This window comes from Lynx canadensis, chromosome X (assembly GCF_007474595.2).
Source record: "Lynx canadensis isolate LIC74 chromosome X, mLynCan4.pri.v2, whole genome shotgun sequence".
In the NCBI taxonomy this organism is placed as follows: domain Eukaryota; kingdom Metazoa; phylum Chordata; class Mammalia; order Carnivora; family Felidae; genus Lynx; species Lynx canadensis.
In genome coordinates, this window is record NC_044321.2 from 14,819,472 (window position 1) to 14,841,524 (window position 22,053).

At 43.2% G+C, this 22,053-nt stretch overlaps 1 protein-coding gene across 6 annotated transcripts in view; it reads right to left on the minus strand.

Annotated features, from left to right (window-relative positions):
• Positions 1–22,053, minus strand: part of ADGRG2 (adhesion G protein-coupled receptor G2) — a 123,720-nt gene that overhangs the window by 11,485 nt on the left and 90,182 nt on the right. For all 6 annotated transcript variants that reach the window (XM_032592019.1, XM_032592021.1, XM_032592018.1 and 3 more), the window contains 15 exons: positions 20,565–20,617; positions 19,667–19,722; positions 17,348–17,387; positions 16,817–16,854; positions 15,500–15,594; positions 14,905–14,971; positions 9,725–10,113; positions 7,249–7,423; positions 6,894–7,050; positions 5,872–6,015; positions 4,984–5,106; positions 4,284–4,329; positions 4,046–4,149; positions 3,137–3,258; positions 1,540–1,808 (listed from right to left, as the gene is read on the minus strand). In XM_032592019.1, the coding sequence (XP_032447910.1) occupies positions 1,540–1,808; positions 3,137–3,258; positions 4,046–4,149; positions 4,284–4,329; positions 4,984–5,106; positions 5,872–6,015; positions 6,894–7,050; positions 7,249–7,423; positions 9,725–10,113; positions 14,905–14,971; positions 15,500–15,594; positions 16,817–16,854; positions 17,348–17,387; positions 19,667–19,722; positions 20,565–20,617 (1,878 nt within the window). The remainder of the gene's footprint in view (positions 1–1,539; positions 1,809–3,136; positions 3,259–4,045; positions 4,150–4,283; positions 4,330–4,983; positions 5,107–5,871; positions 6,016–6,893; positions 7,051–7,248; positions 7,424–9,724; positions 10,114–14,904; positions 14,972–15,499; positions 15,595–16,816; positions 16,855–17,347; positions 17,388–19,666; positions 19,723–20,564; positions 20,618–22,053) is intronic.

The following is a 22,053-nucleotide window of genomic DNA, read 5'->3' on the forward strand; positions in this document are numbered from 1 at the left end:
CTGGCTCGTGTTTCATGGGGTTACTTGTGTGAAAATACACTAAAAAGTAGGGAATTATTCATAATGTTATATGCTACTTCTAGATTATCTACAAGGCTGTTCAGTCGAGAGGTGTTAGCTGATAATTTTTTCGCCAGAGAGAGCAGAAACAAGACCACTGGTGCCAACAGAGAGCCAAGTGAATTTAATGGCAGAGCAGAACTGTAGGGCTTTACAACATGGTTATTGGTTGCCTTGTAAGGTGTTAAAAACAAGACAACAGGCCTAAAATTGGGTCACTTATGCTAAGCCCCAAGTCATGAACCCGAGACTTGACTTAATTAGTTTCAGCTGTTCCAGAAAGGGCATCCTAGACCAGTCGACCAGGAATCGCGTTATCAGTGCTCGCTAGGTAATCTGCCTGACAGACACCTCCGTCATCCCCTAAAGGAGAATAACCTTGTAATAATCAACCCGCTTTTTTGCCCAGCATAACTTGCTTGTTCCTGTTCCCTTCAGTCTATAAAAGTCTCTCATCTTGTACAGTTCCTTTCTATCTGCGTCTTAGACTGGATGCTGCCGATTCATGAATCACTGAAAAGAGCCAATAAGATTTTTAAAACGTAGTCAGTTGAGGGGCACCCGGGTGGCTCAGTCGGTTAATCGTCCGACTTCGTCTCAAGTCGTGATCTCACAGTTCATGAGTTCGATCCCCACATCAGGCTCTGTGCTGACAGCACGGAGCCTACAGCCTGCTTCGGGTTCTGTGTCTCCCTTTCTCTCTGCCCCTCCCCCGCCCCTGCTCACCTTCTGTCTCTCTCTCTCTCTCTCTCTCAAAAATAAGTAATAAAAAAACATTTTAAAAAATACAGTCAGTTGAGTTTTGGTTTTTTAACAAAAATAATGAGCTCCCTAATAACAGAAGCATTCAAGCAGAAGTTAGATCATCTTTAGTCAAGGATAAGTCACGATGAGGAGGCTCCTACATTTGGTGCAGAGTTGAGTGAAGGGACCTTCAAGACACGTGCCGTGTCTCAGACTTTGTGACCCACCACCACCAACACGTGGCATGATCTGAAAACTGTCACTGTGGCAGCGACGTTCCATCGGGTTTTACCTGTACATTCGTCTCATTCTGCTCTTCTGAGGATAGTGCCATGCGTGTGTGTAACATCTGGGACACACAGAATAGAGTGGGGCTGGCTGGGAGGTGGGGGACTGAGAGCTGGGCCTCATTATCACCCCGCTCACCTCTTCAACTTATTGAGCACCTTCTGTGTGCCAGCCCTAATTCTAGTGACTGGAGATACAGAGAGGATTCATAGCCCCAACCTAAAAGGGGTTTATGTTCACAACCAATCCAGCGTAATATACAGGTGTTCTAGAAAGAGACTGGACGAGGTCGCCCTGTGGGCAGTGCAACGTATAGGGACAATAAAGCTGTTTTAGAAACCTGCCAGTTGTGACCTGCTTTATCACCGTTTCTGTGTAATGAAAAATCAAGATACTGGAGCGAAAGCAGAGAAAGCCCAGGCAACGTGCAAGCAAAATGATACATACCCCAACCGACGATGCAGAATTTAAGGATGTATTTCCGGATGTAAGTATTAAACACTTTCACGAGGGCCAGGTACATATGGAATGCTTCCAGGCCCATCCATGTGAATGAGACCAAGAGAAAATAATGCAGAAATACGGCCACTGAGATGCAGAGGCCTCGCACGTCATACAGAGCAACCCACGAGTCCAGGAGGAACACCAGGTTCAGCAGGAGCAGGGCTGAACACAGCTGGAGGAGGATTTTGGAAGGGTAATCCCTCCGAATCTTTCTAGAAGGAAAGGACAAGGAAGGAATCAGCAGCACATTCTGACAGCCCTTGTGTGAGCGTATCTAAGAAATTTATTTTTACTCTTCGGTCAATGTCTACATGCATAAATTTCTTCTCTGTGTGTGTGGGAGGGGCAGGCATTAAAGTCAACGACCGTAAGGATAACAACAACAACAACAACAAATCGAAACAGAATATCCTGTTATAACAATATGGAAAATTTGTATTGACATTCCTGGGGAACCTTTTACATGCTGACTGTTGACCCATCCTTTCAAAGAGTTTGTAGGGGAATCTACTAAGCCCCCCCCTCATTTTCCCCAAGCTATTGCTAGAAGCATTGCTGTCGCTTCTCATATGATAGGCTCCTATATTCAGAGCTTCAAAACATAGCCAGGTGCCCCAGTTATCTCATGTTATTAGTTAAAATGAGATCACGGAAAGAAGAGTCTGAACTATAGCTAAATGAAACGGGCGTAGGAAATTACAGCTAATTGAGGACATGTACACATCTATGTGTGTGAAATTAGACCTGGTGAAATCATTCGGAGTAATTTAGCCTCATTAATCATATTTCCAAAAGTCCACTAGAAGATCTGTAGTCACAGCTGGACCCAAAGTTTGGCACTGAAAGTAAATTTGTGCGTTTCCTGATCAGTGTCCAAAATCTAAATCCCAGAATGTACATACCGTTTAATTCAGTTAATGTAATCGAAGTGCCTGTTTTCTTTGTTTCCAACAGAATTTGTTGGGAGGCCCCGCTCCTCCCCACAGTGACCAAAGGGACCCTTCGGGTAAGCCAAGGAGATGCCATTATTTGGAATGTCATTCTTGCTCTGACCTACTTACAAAGCTGCGCTCATGGAATATCTGTATTTTTCAATGAGGCTTTACACCTTTTATTCTTCATCCTCTCACCTGCTAATGTTTTCCATCTTCTGTGTTTGTTCAGAGTAACTTCGAAATGTAATCAGTGAAGCATAGCTCTTAGGCTGTACACAAAAGTATGGTCTATATCAGAGTATAAGCTGTTAGGTTTTAAGGTTTGCGTTGATCTTTCATTTCACACGTAATGTCGGCTAGCTACGAGGCATCATTCTAGGGTACAGAGATGATTAAGACACAACCCCTGCCTTCAGCAAGTGCAAAAACTGGTAGGAGGAAGTGAGTATATTCCCCAAAAAGCCCCGTTAAGTTTTGCACAAGGGTGGCACTTCTAGGCAGTATACAGGACGAGGTAGGCCAAGGAACGCACTTAATTAAGACATTTTGGCAATGGAGGGGAGTACTGTGCCTTAGAATCCAAGTTCCCAGTGTCGGATACTCACTCAAAGGCTAAGTAGGTTACAAGAGTAACTGACAGAAAAATCGACGAGAGCCCACAACCAATATATGTGATAAACGTCAGAGCCATCATCTGAGTGGGTGGCAAGGATGTTCGAGATAGGTCCTGGAAAATAAAATACTGCTCTCAAGACCAAATATTTGAAATAAATAAAAGAGCTAGGATTTACAGTTATGGAGTATTCTACATGTCCATCCACAGTTCATTCCACAAAACTACAACGTAGACGCGATTATTATCACCAGGAAAAACGAATGAAACTGAGCCCCAGCGAGGTTAAATAATGTGCCCAAGGTCACACAACTATGAAACGGAGGAACCAGGATCCAAATTCTGGTCTGGCTGACTCCAAAGCCCAGACGCTTATCAGTGTGTTATGATGCGCTGGAAAAGCACTGGGCTAGGAGCTTCAAGACCTGAATTTGGCTCCAGGCTCTTCTATTTCTTAGTTCTATGACTGTGGACAGTCGCTGGACCAATGGGTCTTATTTCTAACTTCTTACAATGACAATAACAACACTTCATTCCCCCTATCCTGCAGGCCTGTTGGAGAGAGTACAGAAGATAATTTATGTCAAAGCGTTTGGTGAAAATGTTAAAGTGCAATGCAAACCACACCATTTTTCTTACCCATTTTAACCTGAATCCCCTAGTTCTCGCTATTCAAAACAGGAAAACTTGTGTGTAAAAATAGGCTGGAGAAAATACTTCCACGTTCAAGAATTTTCTTTCAAGTGCATTTGCTTACCGGAAGGGTAATTTCATTAGTCTCTAACTTTGCCACAATGTCATATCTGCTGATCAAAGTCATCCATCACGTTAGACATCACGGCATGATGCCCAGCTACCCCTCAGGCCCAGAATCTAAAGCGAGATAATGTGGGATTGTTACCAGCAGGACGCCAAAGCTTGTAAGGTGGCTGCAGGTACAGACGGTTTCATTCGGTTTCCTGTCTTTAACAGAGCAGCCATCGGACGACCAGCCTCCTCTGCCACCTGTTGGCATTGGGAAGAGTATCTGTCCTTTCAGCAAGGCCATGGCATCGATGATCGCCCCATCGCTCTTGTCCCTTTCTTCCTCCCTCTGCCCCTGCCCCCTTAAGACTGAAAAAGTTATGACTGGAACCTACCATTTCTGCGCAAGTCCCAAAATACACATCTCACTGTTAAGTCATCCTGCAGTGGAAAGATAAATTACAAATAATTAATTTACTGAACTGAAAAAACTGAAAAGCAATTGGAAAAAAATTATGAATTTTTTAATTTCAGAATCTCATTCTTGATTTTTTAGAGAATTCCAATTTTATTCTAGTCCCTAGAAAGAGTGGGTCTCAAATAGGTCAGCGCTTCTTAAACTCAGCAATTGTACATAGGAATCACCTTGAGGCCTTGCTAACATGCACATCCTGATTCAGGGGGCCAGAGTGGGGCCTAAGAGTTGGCATTTCTAGCAAGCTCTCAGGTGATGCTGATGGTACAGGTCTGCAGACCACGCTTTGAATGGTGAGGCTATAGATAATGCTCAATCTGACCTGAAATGAGAGATGTTTTCTCTTTGGAGGTGAGAATCAGACCTGTAGCCACAGATCTAAATGCACTAAAATTAGGTAATTGATAATAGCTGGCTTTTGCCACTGCTCCTTCTTGGAAATTAGGTGGCCAGTTATCAGGCATGCTAAGACCCAACAGAGTGACCACGTGATTCTAGTCTTACACACTGCCTTGACCGAGTTTGAGGTTCTGCTGGATCTCCTTTTTTCTGGCCAACTCACGGACACGGTTTGCACAAGTGTATTTGGTCAATGAACAGACCAGACGGGCCTCTCCCACCTGGCTTGGATTGATGTGCTTTAATGTGACCGTCACATTTCTTGTCAAGTTGTTGACCGTCAGGTTTGCAACACTGGATGATATGACGTAGCTGATCAGAGAAAGGTTCTCCAGGGCAGGGTCCTAGCACACCAAAGAATCGACAAGATGGCAAGGGTAAAAATGAAATGTCATCAGAGAATTTTAGAGCTGGAAGAGACCCTACAGCCCACTTAATCCACATGGTTTATTTTACAATCTAGGTGAGAAACTGAGGGTCACCAAGTAATGTGACTTTAGAAAGAGCTTGTCTGGGGCGCCTGGATGGCTCGGTCGATTAAGCGTCCGGCTCTTGGTTTCAACTCAGGTCACGATCTCATGGTTCGTGGGATCGAGCCCTACGTCGGGCTCTGTGCTGACAGTGCGGAGGCTGCTTGGGATTCCCTCTCTTTCCCTTGCTCTCTGCCCCTCCCCTGCTTGTATGTGCATGCGCACGCTCTCTCAAAATAAATAAACTTAACAAAAAAAAAAAAAAAAGAAAAAGAAAAAGAAACAGCTTGTTCCACTCTACAGTACTCTAAATACTGAGTTAAGTTTCACAAACTGACACAAAGGGGCCCTCGTGAATTGTATAGGGAATATAACATTAAGCCACTTAAACTGTGTGTTCTTGAGCAAGTTAAACCTCTCTGCGTTTCCATGTCCTCATCTGTAAAATCGGGATAATAATTTAATAGAAGTGCCAGTTATTGTTACTCATCATTACCAATATCGCTAGGTCCTGTTTAAAAATAAACTGCAGCTTTCAGTAGTTTGTTTGACTGATAGCAGATTTAAGAATATGTGAGAAACGAAACTGCTGCACTCCTAGATAAAACCTAAACCAAAAGCAGTTAGCATGAACTTTACCTGAAACAGGGCAGGCGTTTCAAAGAAGTTGAACTGAACCCTGGAAGCCAGCTCCACATCATGAGCTGGTAAATTACTCATCAGTGATGAAGGCAGAGTAATAATGCCAATACTGTTCTCAGGAGCCTGAGGTTCCAGAGAAACCTGAAAATCAAGTAAAGGATACCAAAAATGCCTGGGGCTAGTATAACGAAAGAGGTGGAAAACGCGAAGAGGTGGAAGACATGAGAACTAAGCTGGAGGATCCCGTAAAGGCATTTATTTGTGGTGCCTCTGTAAAATCGGTTGTTCTTGTGTCTGTGACTGCTCTGAAACTGGAGAGGATGTGTAGTTGGGCGATGAGGCCTCAGAGCAGGAAAGGAAACAATTTAAGGATACACAGAAATGGTCAGAAAGTCTAGGATATTACATGTCAATTACATAATGTCAACATTACATAACATGTACATGTCAACAGAACTGGGCGGAAAAAGCGCACGGTAACTGCAGACACACGAACTTGGCCATCTGTTAGGGTCAAGTCTTCATAGAACCACACGCACTAAACTTGCAAAGGGAAGACTATAAAAATTAAGTTAAAAGGCAAGACTTGGTTTTTCTTGGGTGTTTCCGGCCCCGAATCCCTATAATAGGTGGCTGGAAAACGCTAGGAGCAGGAATGATACTCAGCACCACTACTGAGACCAGTGCCATCGAAACACTTGTTAAAATATTGAAATGGGTTGATATGTAGTCGATGTCCCTGCTCTCTCGCCACTGGACACCTCTCCGCACCTGAGCAACACTACCCCCCTGCAAAACTTCCACAGTCTACCTGCTAAAGGGTTGACACCGGGCACAAAGACCTCTGAGATCCTGCTCCAGCCAAGACCAACGTCCTTTTTCTGATCCTGTGGTACCTCATTGTTCTAGATATTAAATACTTTGAGTATTGCCCCTGACTGTAAGCAGTAATTGCCTCCGTCATGGAGACTACAGTTATATACAAGAAAAGGTTTTTTCCACAACTGATTAGGATGTACCTGAAGATTTGCAGGGTCTTGGGCAGCAAAGGTAGTTGTGTCGAAATTACTAGCATTCACTCTGATCACGGCCAGAGCCAAAGAAGGGGAGGTTAGAGTTATGGTCTTGGTTGAAAAATTCAGCTGTAAGCCAATGTCATCCACTATTTTTAGCAATCTGCAAAGATAAGTGGTAGTTCAAATTCAGCACTCCCACTTTGTCTTCCCCATTCTAAGCAGAATATGCAGTAATTTAACGAGTCATTATGAACCTCTTATGTGGGAGAAAAATACTTGGCTATAATTAATCCTGATAAGAAGTATTCTTACAGTTAGAGGGTCTCCTCTATGACCACATCAGTTTGCGAAGTCATACCTTTGGGCCAGAGGAGCCAGCAAGGCAGGTGGGGAATGAAGGAGTTTGCTGACATGGTTTATCATTTCTCCCGCGAGGTTAGGCTCCAAGCTGCCCAAGGACAGAGCCTTCTCCATCTGGGACACTTGGTTCTCAAGATCAGAATCACCGCTGCTGCTGCCGGTGTAAACAATTTCTGTAACAGAGAGCCAAATCATTTTATGAACACATAATGGAAAAAATCACTAACAAAGAAACACACATAGACTCTATGTCCTGGCAAACGTACGCCTAGGTATTTGCCCCAGGGAAATGTAAACGTATCTTAAGAAGACTTGTCCGTGAATTTTTACAGGGGCCTTTTTCATAACAGTCCCAAACCGGAAACTCAAATGTCTATCAACTGAAGAATGGATAAACAAACCGTGATCCATCTATATAATGGACAATTATTCAGTAATTAAAAGGCAGGAGCTACTTGCAACAACATGGATGGATCTCCAGTTCTCCAACGTATTATGTTAACTGAAAGAAGCCGGACTCAAAAGGCTACATATTGTATGAGTCTCTTCATATGACATTTTAGAAAAATCCAAAGTACAGGAAAAATAAAACCGATCGGTGGTGGCCAGGGCTGGGGGTAGTGGACAGGAGTGGACTATAAAGGAACACGAGGGACCTTTGGTGGTCGTGTGGCTGTTGGGTGCTTAATCCAACCTCACGGAACTATAAAAATTTCATCTATCCATAGATCTGGATGAGTTTTACTGTATGTAAATTATACTTCAAGAAACCTAACTGGGGTGCCTGGCCGGTTCAGTCGGTGGAGCACGTGACTCTTGATTTGGAGGTTTGTGAGTTCGAGCCCCACACTGGATGTAGAGACTACTTAAAAATAAAGTCTTTAAAAAAAAAACAAACAAACCTAACTGAACAAAACGTAAAAGCACATCAGTGTATTTAGTGTATATTTGTAAAAGTATAAATATACTTGTTTTTAATTTCTATCATGCGTACCAGATTTTACATGGATAACTAGAAGCTCTTTTTACGAAAAAGAGACTATTACGAAAGAGTAGCTGGACGACCAGCTGTAAGTTGGTTTTTAATAGTGCTTTTTAATTGGGAAATGATACAAACCTGTCTGGCAACGAAAAAGTCTCTTAATTCCACCACCTAACATCCTATTTCTTATTTTGCAGATTCCCTTCTTATCTCCATCCAGGTGTCGTAACATACTCTTATAAACATAGCGTACCAACTCTTCCTTGTTGTGTTCTTTTCACTTCATTCCAGGCCTGGAAAATGCCCCCAGGTTTCCATCGAGCTGTTCTTATGCGCAGCTGCAGTCGGTGAGCTCAGGTGACTTATCGACTTAGCGTATTTCATTACTCCTCTCTTGTGGGACTGTCAAGTTATGTCTACTTTTTAGCTACCGAGTAATTCCCCGACACATCTTTCATATGCATGTCACTTGGTTTCTGTTGCGTCACTGGCTGAAACCCCAGCCCCGCCCACAGAAGCACAGGCACAGCAGGCCACGTTGCTGGCCTTCCCGGGGAAATGGTCAGGTGGGATTCTGATGGTCACCGGGGATGGCTTTGCAAAGGTGGGCATTTTTAGGCCCAGGCTAACTAGTTTACTGAAGCCCCAATGATTTTATAATTTGGCCTAAAATGCCCATATTTATAAAAACAAATTGAGAGAGCAGTGCAAATTCAAAGAAACAGCAAGTCCCTTGGCAGAACTGGCAGAAGCTTCCAGTCTCCAGGGGACGCTCGCACTGTGGGGGAGCAGGCGGAGACCACAACCTCCACTCCAATCCCGTCACCGAGAACTTGGTTTTGCCTCCTACTCGCCGAAAATCCGAGGACAGTCTGATTCTGACTCACTGAATTGACCCTTCAGAGCATCCAGAATTCTCTCTGGCGTCTTTCGCTCTTGCCTTTATCTCTTTACCCCTGAGCCTACTTTGTGTACGGGGAGCCCTCTGCGGTTTCCATGGCATCCTCATGTGAACCACCATTCTAAACCTAGTGCAGCTAGTGTGGTTATTTCCGTCTTTAAGTCCCCCAGGCTGGGTCAGGAGGAGCTAAGTGGCCTCTCCCAGATCGCGCTGCCTGTGAGGGCCCCTGCAGACCCACATCTGTCGCTCTGTGACTGACTTTCAGGGCTGCAGAGTTTTTCTTTCTAAGTGGAATTACTGAATTTAATAGTTCAAAAGTTTTCTCTTCGCAATGTTGCAAACAGTGAGCTCCCAACCTTTTGTAGGAGAAAGAAACCTGTAAAGGAAGTCATCTCGGTAGAATATGCTAAGATCTATTCGCCTCAGGGCTATTTCTGTGTTCTATGAAAGCCTGCAGGAAAGCTCTCGATATCGAGCAGACATCGTAAAAAGAAAGGTCCAACGTGGTCTTACTACAGATACCTTGATTTGGCAGGCCGGCATCTGCCAGATTGTAACACACGTAGCAGCAGCTTGGATCCTCATATTTACCTGTCTCGTCAGGAGGTGTGTTGGTCGTGATGACATTCACAGGGACAGACGTGGTGGGGGAGGAAAGTGAGGATTTCACGGGTGGCAGGGTGTGGGAAAGATCAGTCTGGGGCAGAGGGGAAGAGACAGTTCCAGATTTGGGGGGCGTATCCACGGTAGGGCTGGAAGCAATGAGAGCTGTCGGCTGGGGAGAAGGAAGGTGAATCGCTCGTGTTGGAGAGGCAGGGTTCTGGGTTACAGGTGGATGGCTGAGAGGTTCAGCAGAAGAGAAGGCACCGGAGACCTGGGCCAGAATGGTGGCCTGAGGAGCAGCTGGGGTGGAACCGCTAGAAGAAATCGGTGGGCCATCTGGATGACCAGCAAGACATACAACAGGATCCTGCGGGTCACTAAAGGAAAGAATCAGAGAGATGCACGTGAGACCCGAATGAGTGAGAGAGAGGCTCGTCTCCTCTGGCAATCATCCGACACCACCAAGGCGACCTGGCTCCATCGGGGACCTGCCACTCCCAGCCTCCGCCCCTGCACACCTTCTGTGCCCTTGCCACTGGCCCCCTGCCCCTGCCCCCTTCTACCACTTCCTCCCTGGGAGAGGAGTTAGCCAGGAGGGATGCTCTTTTATGAATTCCCAGTTCTGGTTCACTCAATCACCCCTCCTCTCGGGCTCTTGTGCCTTATCCCCCTATCATTCAGTTGAGGGGATCTTGTAACACTTCTATGTGCTCCTGGGGGAGGGGAGCGGTTAAATGCCTTTACCCAACTGTGGTTTTCATATATTAGGAATCTGTCTCTTACGGTTTTTTTAGATTTTACAAAAGCGTGTTCTCAAAAAAGTAGAATCACATGCCCAAACTGTTCCTAACGTACCGAAAGGTTTTCTAAAAACTTAAATGCCAAAATATCATTTTCCTTCAGTACTCAAATCCACATTGACAAAACCGGCTCATCATTTGTAGAACAACTGATTTGACTTTGAAGCTAAAGCACGTCCATTTCATTTTTTTTTTTTTTTCAACGTTTATTTATTTTTGGGACAGAGAGAGACAGAGCATGAACGGGGGAGGGGCAGAGAGAGAGGGAGACACAGAATCGGAAACAGGCTCCAGGCTCCGAGCCATCAGCCCAGAGCCTGACACGGGGCTCGAACTCACGGACCGCGAGATCGTGACCTGGCTGAAGTCGGACGCTTAACCGACTGCGCCACCCAGGCGCCCCAAGCACGTCCATTTCAAAACTACGTCCATAACAGATTCACACTCTTGTGTCAACTCAGTATTAACATGCGGTACAAAAGGGCATGGCATAAATTGAAAAGCAGCTCTAAATTTATCAATACCAAGAAAATGTTCTTCAAGTTTTCCCTGTAGTTTTTGTGAAGTACATAATTCGGTCAATTACAATTACAATCTTCCGGGTGTTGATCCATTATCAGAAAAATGTGGAAATCATTATTATTGATTTGGATCATGGAACTTATTTCAGCAAATTCTCATACTAGTCTTAGTGAGCCACCAGTGAGCCTTTCCTTTCCCGGAAACCTCAAATTTACCTCACTCATACGCAGCGTGGTATTGGCTGGGATAGGTAAACCACACCGCCATTTGTTTTCTTCGATTTACTGAATTTTGTTTCAAGAAAATCTTGAAGTGAGGTTAATGACACATAAACTTCTGTGAAACCGATGAACATAGGAATCTGTCTGAATCGGTTTTCTACTGCTATAGCCTGGCATGATGCTAACTGGCACACAGGTAGTGAGCAGGAAACGTTTGCTGAACGAAGAAAATGAATGAAGCTGAGGCCACAGGGGTCCCCAGCCTGTGAATCAGCTACGCCCTCAATGTTGCTTTAGCCCAGCGGTTTTCAGCCTAGGCTGTGCGTGAGAACAACCCTGAAGACTTTTAAAAAATAGAGAGATTTCTGTGGCCTATCCCTCGGTGTGTGTTCTAGTTGGTCTCGGCGCAGGGGTGAGGATCCCAGGCCCGTATATTTTCATGGCATGGAAGCTTGAGAAGAACTCGTCTGCTATCAACATCCACCAGTCCTGGGGTGGGAGGAAGAACAACCAGAGGGGGCAACAAACTGTTACCTAGGGAAGCCTCTGATGGATCCAGTTTTAGCTGATGACTTAAGAGCACCAACTAGAAGATGTTCTTAGAGCCTCTCTTGGGCGAGAGGAAGAAGGAATATTAGGTTGAGGAACCCGAGGCAAGTGACACCCATAAAGAGAAATGTCGGCTCGGTCCAGTCTGGCCAGACACCCGGCGGAGGCCTCTCTACACAGCCTGACGTTCAGGATGGCGGTGTGAACAAAGGGGCGCCAGACAGTCAGAAAGGTGACGCGTCGAGAAGCCTTGGCTGAGGCTCCAGCTCTCATTCCTCTTGTAGGCAATCCACCCGACTTCTCTGAGACTCTGTTCTCTGAATTGTATACTCCAGCAACTCACGGGGCCAAGTCATGGCAAAGGTGCTTTACGAAGTATAAATTAAATTTCCTTCTTACATCTGGGGGTCTGCGGCAGCCAAACCCCCAAGCACGAGGGTTCCCGTTCACGGGGCTCCACCACGAAGAGGCTACCCTCTGTCTAATTCTGCCCGCACTCCTGCTATTCGGAGCCCTCTGTCCGTTGGCAGAGGCGCACGGGGAGTGGCAGGACAGTGGTGGGCAAAGCCAACTATATATTAGAATCGTCAGAGCACTTCAGCACCAGTGCTGGGGCTCCTGCCCCAGACCAACTGAACTGGAATCTCTGGGGTGGGTACTGGTATCCATATTTGTTTTAATATGCTTCTTCACTGAGGTGTAGCCTACGTACAGTAGAGTGTACTAATCTTACATTTAGAACTTGAAGAATTTTGATATACGTATACACCCGTATCATCACCGCCCAGATCAAAACAGAGTATTTCCGGCACCCAAGAAGACCACTTTGACACATCAGTAGGATTTAAAGGGCCCAAGGTGTTTGCAATACGCAGCCAACCTTAAGAACCAATGCATCGGAAAGACCCTGAGCCGTCACCTAATTCTAGCCTAGTGGTTCTCACGTTTGGCCACACGTTAGAGTCACCCCACGCAGAAATTCTGAGAAATACAGAAGCCTGGGCTACACCCCAGACCAATGACATCATGAACCGGCAGCACTGGCTTCACCTGGGAACAGCACCAGAAATACAGAATCTCAGGCCTCTCCCAGACCTGGCGGATGGAAATCTTAACAAGGCCCTCTGGGACCGTATGCACAGTAACCTTTGGGAAGGGCTGATAGGACTTACTTCCTCATTTTACAAAGGAGGAACCCGAGACTTATTTCTGTTTATAAAGAAGCAACAGCCGGACACACAGCTCGTTGATGACAGAGCCCTAGCCAGACACTGAGTTCATCCTCTGCCCGCTTTTCTGTGTCCTGCTTCTTTTTCCTAACAGCTCTTTGAATAGCAGCCATCAGAGGTCTGTGGGGCTGCCTCAAAAGAGCTATGGTATCCTCATCTGATCTAATACTTCTAGAAATTCCATCTCCCAAATGGGCCTCAACCCTCCAGCTTAATGGGGCATGTTAAGCCTAAAACTTAAATACTGTTTACTTTTTACTGCGGAAAATGCCATGAATTCTGAAGTCCTTCAGCTATTCCTTGAGGTCCAATGTTTAATATATCCCAGGAATATGGCTCACACAGGGCAGAAAGCTACAGTTAGCCTTCTGTCCCCATTTAAGCAGTTTTACGTTGAGAAACGTATGTCCTTTTGTTCAAATACAAATTTTACCTGATTGTAATAAAGTATGGAAAATGCTGCAAAGAAAAAAAGGAAAAGTAAACAAAACACTGCCTGTACTGACAGTAGGGAGGCCAATCACCGGGAACCCCTGTGAGTATTTTCATTCATTCACTCCCTAGCTTTTCCTACGTATATTTTTATACACCTGTGATCACGTCGTCCATAACTTTGGGGTCACCTGCTACTTTGGAGCGTCTGACTCTCAGTTTCCCTCCACTGATGTGGTGAATTTAGGGCAGTGGTTCTCAACATTGGCTGCACATTAGAATGACCAAGAGGGCTTTTAAAAACCTTAATGCCTAGGCTGTGTCCCAGACCAATTAAATCCGAATCGCTGAGGGTAGGAGACTGGAAAAAGAAGATTTTCAAAAAAAATTTTAATGGAATTAATTTTAGGCGTACGGAAAAATTGCAAAAATAACACAGTTGTGTATCCCCCTAACCCGGCTTCCCCCAATGTTAACATCTAATGTCTGGAATTGGGACCGAATAGCTATGAACATTTAGCATGTGACACAGATGGCATCTCAAGTCACTGAGAAAAAGACTTTTTAATAAATGGCACAGGATCACTGGCTAAACAGTTTGGAAAAGATTAAATTAGACCCGTACTTCACACCACACACAAGAATATACTCCAAGTGGATTTAATGTAAAAAAAAAAAAATGAAACCATATAAATAGTAGAAAACTTCAAGGGTGAATTCGCCCATAACCTGGGCATAGAGAAAGGCTTTCTAACTAAGACTCCAAATCCACAGGCAATAAAAGAAAAGACTAGTAAATTTAGCTACATTTTTAAAAAATTTAACTGACGTGACAAAAACATAAAGTCGAAAGATAACTGACAAACTAGAAGTAAATATTTGCAGCATGTACCACAAAGGGTATTAATGTCCCTAGTTTACAAAGGACTCTCAAAAGGTGATCAAATATCCACTAGAAAAAGTGGGAAAAGACATAAACACACAATTAACAAGAAAGATACAAAAATGACCCCCAAATACATGAAAAACGTTCAAACGGTCCTCATAAGAGAAGCGCCAATTAAAAATAACAATGAGATACCCTTTCTCAACTACCACACCAGAGAAATTTAAAAATATGAGGACATTCAGTTGGTGAGATTTGCGTGGGGGGGGGGGTATGTCAGAATATTTGTAATACTCCCTAGGTGATTTTAACTTGCAACCAAGATTGCAAACCATTGTTTCAAGGTAATGGTCCAAACGGAAACTTGATACAAGAGAATAATGCATTTTGCCTAAAACTGAAAGCCCTTCTTCACTATCGACATTCCAAAATTCCTTGGCCGGCATGGTGATTAAATATTGTTGTTGTTGTTATTATTATGATGATTATTATCACTTTTAGGAAAAGGGTCAGCATATATGCTACATACCATTGCAGCTTTTCTAACTCTTCCGGGGAGGAAGGGCAGGGTATCCTGACAGAACAGCAGCACTGTTCTGGAGGAGGCAACAGAAAAGAAAGAAGAAAATACACGGTCAAGGATAAGACAAGACAGAAGCTCAGATCCATCAAGGATTAGGATTCCTACACCGACTACATTTTAAAGAGCATTTGTCTGAAACATGATAAAATAAACGAGATACCATTATATCGACAATTATGCATTCATACTCGGTGCTCGAAATATTTATTGAGTGAATAATTCGGGGGTGGTTTTACATCTGCAATTATCAGTTGCTCTTCAGCAACTTCTAAGAATTCAGAAGTAAATCCATCTCGGCAGCAATCGACCAAACGCTCCAAAGAGAAGTCAGTCCCCTTCACTCAGTAGGGTTTGTTCTACCATGTTTTCAAATAAGGTATACTGAAACTCTATTGAGAAAGCAAGAAAAACCACCTTTTAGAGCTCTCTAAATACTGCCTAAGACTCATGTTTAAGTTTATCGATTACATTTTCAGTTTTACACAGAACACATCAGAGTCATATGAAAACAAACACGGCAATAAAGACAGAGAGAACTTACCCATCGGTCGAATCTTTACTCTTTTCAAAGCGACCATTACAGCACATATGTTCATTGTTTTATTCATTTTTATTGTGAATGTACAATTTAATGTGCTGTAAAGAGAAATATATTTATATAACCAGAATGTTACTAAACTGGAAACCGACCTACGTATTTGTAAATGTTTTTTCAAACTTGGGAGTGAGAAAAGGAGGCACTGATGCTGCTAACTTGCAACGTCAGCCCAATAAGCTTGTGAAGACCCATGGCCTTCTACCATGAGCCATTTATACAGGTTTCCATTCACAGAGGTTGCAAACCAGAGACCCTCTGACCGCACACAGCTGCTGATTCATTCTGCCCGTCGTAACCATGAACTGGCAAAGACAAGCATCTTAACATCTAGCCTTAACCCCAGCTGGCTACTTGCCTAGTATCTGGAGACATTTGAATTTCTATCATGGGAGCCCTTTCACATACCAGCCCAGACGAACATCAAGGTCTCTTAAATCCAAAAATCTCTGGCAATTCAATCTAGATGATCAGATAACGAGCAATTTAAGACATTATCTTTTTTTTTTTTTTTTACTTCAGTCTTGGTTTACGTGAAAAACTGTTAATGTTGCAAATAATAAAAAAGTGGTGAGTGACATGAACTAAGTATATATAGCGGATAGGGATTCAATCCAGAACTTCATGGAAGAATTGCCAGTATTTGTACCAGTGAATACCGTGATGAGCAGAAACTGTCATTTTCTAGGACTTTTACTCTCACAGAATGCTCGGGATTCAGGTGGCGAGATTACTGACCTACATGAGCCATTCGCTTATGCAGCCAACACAGCCAACGGACACAATTTAAAATGATCACCTGTGCCACATCAAATAATTGTCAGGCAATCTCATATTCATCCTCGCACACACCTTTTAATTTCTTTTCTCTTCCTTTCCCATCTTTTCCTTCCCTCTCTCCTTTTTCTCCCAAGCACCATATTATGTTCCTTCTTCTCTGTCTGGCCTATCACTAGACTGGACCACTGGGAGCCATTTCTTGGTTGCAGTGGTGGCCCTTGGGGCTAAGGACACTGATGATGCTCAGCGTCACAGAACCGGAGGCAATGGCCCAATACCACTCATCCCTCTGTGATTCATAATGAAATGAGAAGATGGATGTGACAGAATAGTGTTTCAAAGAATAAAAACATATATCCAAAATGTCATTAATATGTATTTATTTTAGAGGAACACATGTAAATTTGCAACCTAAGACTCCTCAATACTTTATTTCTCATGAGTAGAGAAACAATATGTATAAAAATATTAAAAATGACTCACCTTTGGGCCTCTGCTGTAGCACACACTATAAAATAAGTCTGAAACAAACAAACAACACACACACACACACACACACACACACACATATTACTTTGACAGTTGAGAATGTCAGACAAAACAACCCAGGACTAATCACAGCATCACAGAATCTTAGAACCACAATAGCCCCCAAGGATCATCCAGTTCACATTCCTATCAGATTCCTGACGCATCATCAAAGCTATTCAGGGCATAAAGGCTCTACTTGCATACTTCTGTCCAGGGAACTCACTACCACACAAGGGAGCTCATTCTGGAGCCGTCATTTTAAGAAACTTTTGGTTTTACATGAAGGAAAATCTACCCCCTTGTAACAACTATCCATTGTGCCCAGTTCTGATTTCCGGAGTAACAGAACTAGTCTACTTAGTGTTTTTCACATGACAGATTTGGGGAAGTTTGAATACATTTTTCCTCAGGAACGCAGAGATCCATGCTTTCCCCCAAATAGAACAGTAATTACAAACAAGGTATAGGATGTACTGTGATTACCTCACTTAAGGTTTGCAGGGTTTTGTTTAGCTCTGATCGCCTGTGAATAAAACGAGAGAAAATGACATGAAGGAGATCACTGGTGATGTGAAATTCAAAACAAGTTAGATTTTTAGCAATTAAATTAAGCCTATGGTATTTATTGCCTGCAGTGTTCACTTTGAAGTAACACTGGGTATAATGAGATTCCTATGTGAGAAAAATAAATTATTTCTATGACAAGGGAAACTGACCAGACAGAAGCCGTAGAAGTTCTAGCCAACAGCAAGATATAAATTACGGTTGAACAATCTTGTTACTCATTAGGCTGCTGCAACCCCCAGGCAGCTTCTTCTGGCAGAGGGCCGGAGAAAGAACTGGCCCGAGGGCAAATTTCTGAAAGGGGTCCACCGCTCACCATGGGCCCCTGCAACCGCACCTCTCATTTGCACCTCTCATTTCTTCCCTCATTTCTCCCTTGTTCCCTCTCCACCTGCCCCCACCTGCCCTCTAGCACCCTCCAGCACCCCCTTCCCCGCCTCTCCAGAATTTCCCTCTTTCCTCTCCTGCCGTCCCACTCAACAACACTTTTATTTCTTCAGTGTGGGAGAGCTTCACGGGAAGTTGGGACAACTTAGATACTTAGGACATCCTTTGGTACCCTGGACAGGTCACGTTCATTGTAGTGATTGTACCGCACCGTTACTTGTTTGCATCCTAGGTCTATCCTACCAGACTCCAGATTTCTGGTTCTAAAAATTGGCCTCATGCTGGAACCACCAAGGGAGCATTCAAAAATACCAGTGTCTGCGTCTCAGCCCCCAAATACAGATTTAATTGTTATAGGGTGTGCCTGGGCATCAGAATTTTTTGAAAGCTCCCCAGGTGATTTTAATATGCAGCCAAGGGGCGCCTGGGTGGCGCAGTCGGTTAAGCGTCCGACTTCAGCCAGGTCACGATCTCGCAGTCCGGGAGTTCGAGCCCCACGTCGGGCTCTGGGCTGATGGCTCAGAGCCTGGAGCCTGTTTCCGATTCTGTGTCTCCCTCTCTCTCTGCCCCTCCCCCGTTCATGCTCTGTCTCTCTCTGTCCCCAAAATAAATAAACGTTGAAAAAAAAAAATTTTAATATGCAGCCAAGGTAGAGAACCACTGTTCTAGAACCAGTTTTCCATCATCAGAGTTGGGTTTATCCCCAAGGCCAAACACATAGTAGGTGCTCAACAAATGCTTCATGGCTTCAAATGAACTCGATATTTCAAGTCTAGTAATTAAGCTGTATTACAAGTATGCAAAGCTGTGTTCTATTTATGAATCTGTGAGTTGAAAAAAATGTGTCTTATCACTATTGTTTCTCATCTCAAGTTTAAGATACTTCAAGGGCATTGATATCTTCTGCTTTTTATTTCACATATATACTATACTTTGAATAGCTAGGAAAGTTAGATTTTTCTCAGGAGGTAAAAAAAAAAATAGGCATAAAGGACAGGAATATCACCTCTGCCCATCCCACTTTAACTGTTTGCCACTATAAACTCAGCAGAGCCCTAGAGACGTTTGATATCCACCAGGTAGGCTCTGGGCCTCCTCTCCACCTAGGCATCGCTGAATCATCAAAAGCAGCCAGGTCAAAATGCTAACTGAAAGGAAGACCCTTAAGAGGACCTTTGTTTCCTTTTGTTTTGACCTCGGGGAGGTTTTTTCCTTCAGGGTCGTCCCAGATGGTCCCCAGAGCTTTGGGTTTGTTTCAAAAGTTTATGAAAACCTCATTTGAGAGGTAGCAGCAAGGTTGAGAGAAGACGAATTTTGTCTCTAATGCTGTTTCCCTGCACGAGGGTGAACACATGACGTTTCCCCTCCCAGTGACAGTCAGGTAAGACTGTCTCTGGGCCTGACATTTTGACCTTTTGCCTAACGGGGAGCATCCATGTGTAATGTATTTCTCATTGTCTGTGCTTGTCCTTATAAGCTGCTATCTACCTAACAAAGAGCTCTCTCTGACTTTTGAATGACTGATGTTTCCCGAAAGCATGAACAAACGGTATACCTGCCATCCTACCTTGAACTCTTTCAACCTTTCTGGCTACCAAATCGTATTAAAACTCAAATACCAATTCAAATGGAGCTCTTACATACTTTCAGATCATCAAAGAGAACAGCCTCATAAGGATATTAGGTGATGGCCAGTGACTACCAATGCTAATTTGCTAAGAACTCAAGAACCAATTCTTTATAACCTTCGGGTCTATTTCCTATTCTCGGTTTCCAAAAGTAAAGGTAGCTCAACAAGTATCTTTCCATCGTTGATGTCTTAACTTTTCAATCAAGCAGCAGATTACTCACTTGAGTTCACTTAGAGACAGGACTCCAGATAAGGTGCCATTAGCCAGATTTTGATTCTGTAGAAGCACAAAATCATTAAGAATATAACAAATACCGTTGTGTTTTTTTACACTCTCTAACAAGAAGTTGTTCTCCAGTTTCGTTGGCCACCCAAAGAACTACACCCCAAAGACTGAATGCTAACTGCTTGGAGTATTACCTAGCGAACGATCAAATCCATATTGACTGAGCTAGTTTTTGTTTCTGTATCTCCTTTAAAAATATTCTGAATCAGCAAGTCTAATGTGCTAATTAATTTCGTTATTCCAAGGGTTCTCCCAAAAGAACACTAGTAAAGCTCTCCACAGGAAAGGTCCCAGAGTTAAGTGAAAGATCCCAATGTGAAAAGGGAAACTTAGTAGCAGCCATCACCCCATTTGTAGCACGTAGCCCATTGCCTGGCACATAGTAGGTGCTCAGGAAATATTCACTGAATGAACAATCTACATTTAGCTGGGCTCCTCTGAACCAATCTAGGTTATGGGAAGTATATGCATCCAAATCCCCCATGGGGTGGAACGGGATCAGAATCAGAAGACTGTTCTTAGACCCAATCCATTTCTTATTGCTAGAAGTTTCTAATATAATTTTAAAATTTAAAAGGCAATAGAATTCCATCATATCAACATTCAGCAAGTCTAGTGAAAACCAAAATACGGTTATTAAAAAAAATACCATGATTATTATGAAGTCAAACCCTCTTGACAAAGCTAGTGATTCAACAACACATATTTTATTTAATTTTGGTCATAAAAATAAATATGCCAAATACCATAAATAAACTGTACCTTAAACAAATCTTTAAATGCACAAGCACTTGCTTTTTAAGTTAGCAATAAAAAAAATCTTTAAAACGTACCTGAGTAACACTGCTTTCTTCATATTGAAACATTATCTCACCTCTAAAAAATGCTAAAAATAAATTTTCAAAACAAAATTTGAGACTTCCATTCTTAGGGCTTAAGGATTACTACAACACAGGAAAAGGATTATCAAATTACTTTATAAACGGTTTCATCAAATTCTTTGTAGGTACTCACGGTTACTGTCTTTTCTAGCAGAAGGTTAGTCAATGACTCAATTTTCAGAAAATGTGAACTATAAATTTTATGTGGGAATGCAGAAAGAGAAAAAACTTGTCTCCTTGTCAAGAAATTCTAATCCTACACGCTTCTCATCAGAGCTTTGTTTCCCATAAAGATACTAACTGGGGGAACTGTGGCTCTAACATTAAAAGTCTTTTCGGGCTGTTTTCATTGCCCAATGAAGGAGGGAGGGGAAAAGTGTTTTTCAGCAATTAAGCAACCTTGTGAAAGTCTATTCATTCCTTGCCATTTTGGGTTTTTTTTTTTTTTCCCTTTAAAATATAGTACCAAACGCAATCTCTCTCCTAGGAACAAAGTTGAGATTTTGCTCTTGAAATCTGAAAAGTGTGCAGGGAGAATCCTTTCTTTAGTGGAATAACTCATTGTGGCTTTCATTCTAGAAACACCAGAAAACTCTACTCTTAAAATGCTCACTTTGGGAGATACAGAACCCATTTTAAGTCGACCTGTTTCCTACAGGGTATACTCGGAGGAGCTCAGATTCTATCGGAAAAAAAAAAAGAAAATAGAGACTCCTTAACAGAAGCATATTGTGTGCACTTCATAATCTACAGAGACAGAAAACTGGCCTCGTAAGCAGAAGGGCAAAGAGGCCATAAAAACTAAAGCAGGTGTCAGCTACCTTTTTCGTGAAAGATCAGATATCTGAGGTTTTGTGGGCCATATGTTCTGTCAGAACTACTCAACTAGGCATGAAAGCAGCCAGACCCTATGTATGTGAATGACATTGCTACGTTCCAATAAAACTTTATTTACTAAAACAGGCGGCAGGCTTTATTTAGACTACGAGCAGTAGTTTGTCGCCTCCGGAACTAGAAGGTCGAATGCTTTCTCAGCTCATCTTTTGTAACAACCCAAAGTACAACTGATTCTCATAACCAGGTTGGTCCACTTTCACTTAAAACAGCTGACAAAGGGGGCGCCTGGGTGGCTCGGTCGGTTAAGCATCCGACTTCGGCTCAGGTCACGATCTCATAGTTTGTGGGATCGAGCCTCACATCGGGCTCTGTGCTGACAGCTCAGAGCCTGGAGCCTGCTTCCGATTCTGTGTCTCCCTCTCTCTCTGCCCCTCCTCTGCTCATGCTCTGTCCTTCTGTACCTCTCAAAAATAAATTAAAATGTTAAAAAAAAAAAAAAAAGAATGACAAAGCCACTAGTCCAGTGATTAACCAGATTCATCCATTCTGGCCACTTTTCTACCGAGAACCTCAACTTCTGCATACTGATATCGAAATCTCACTT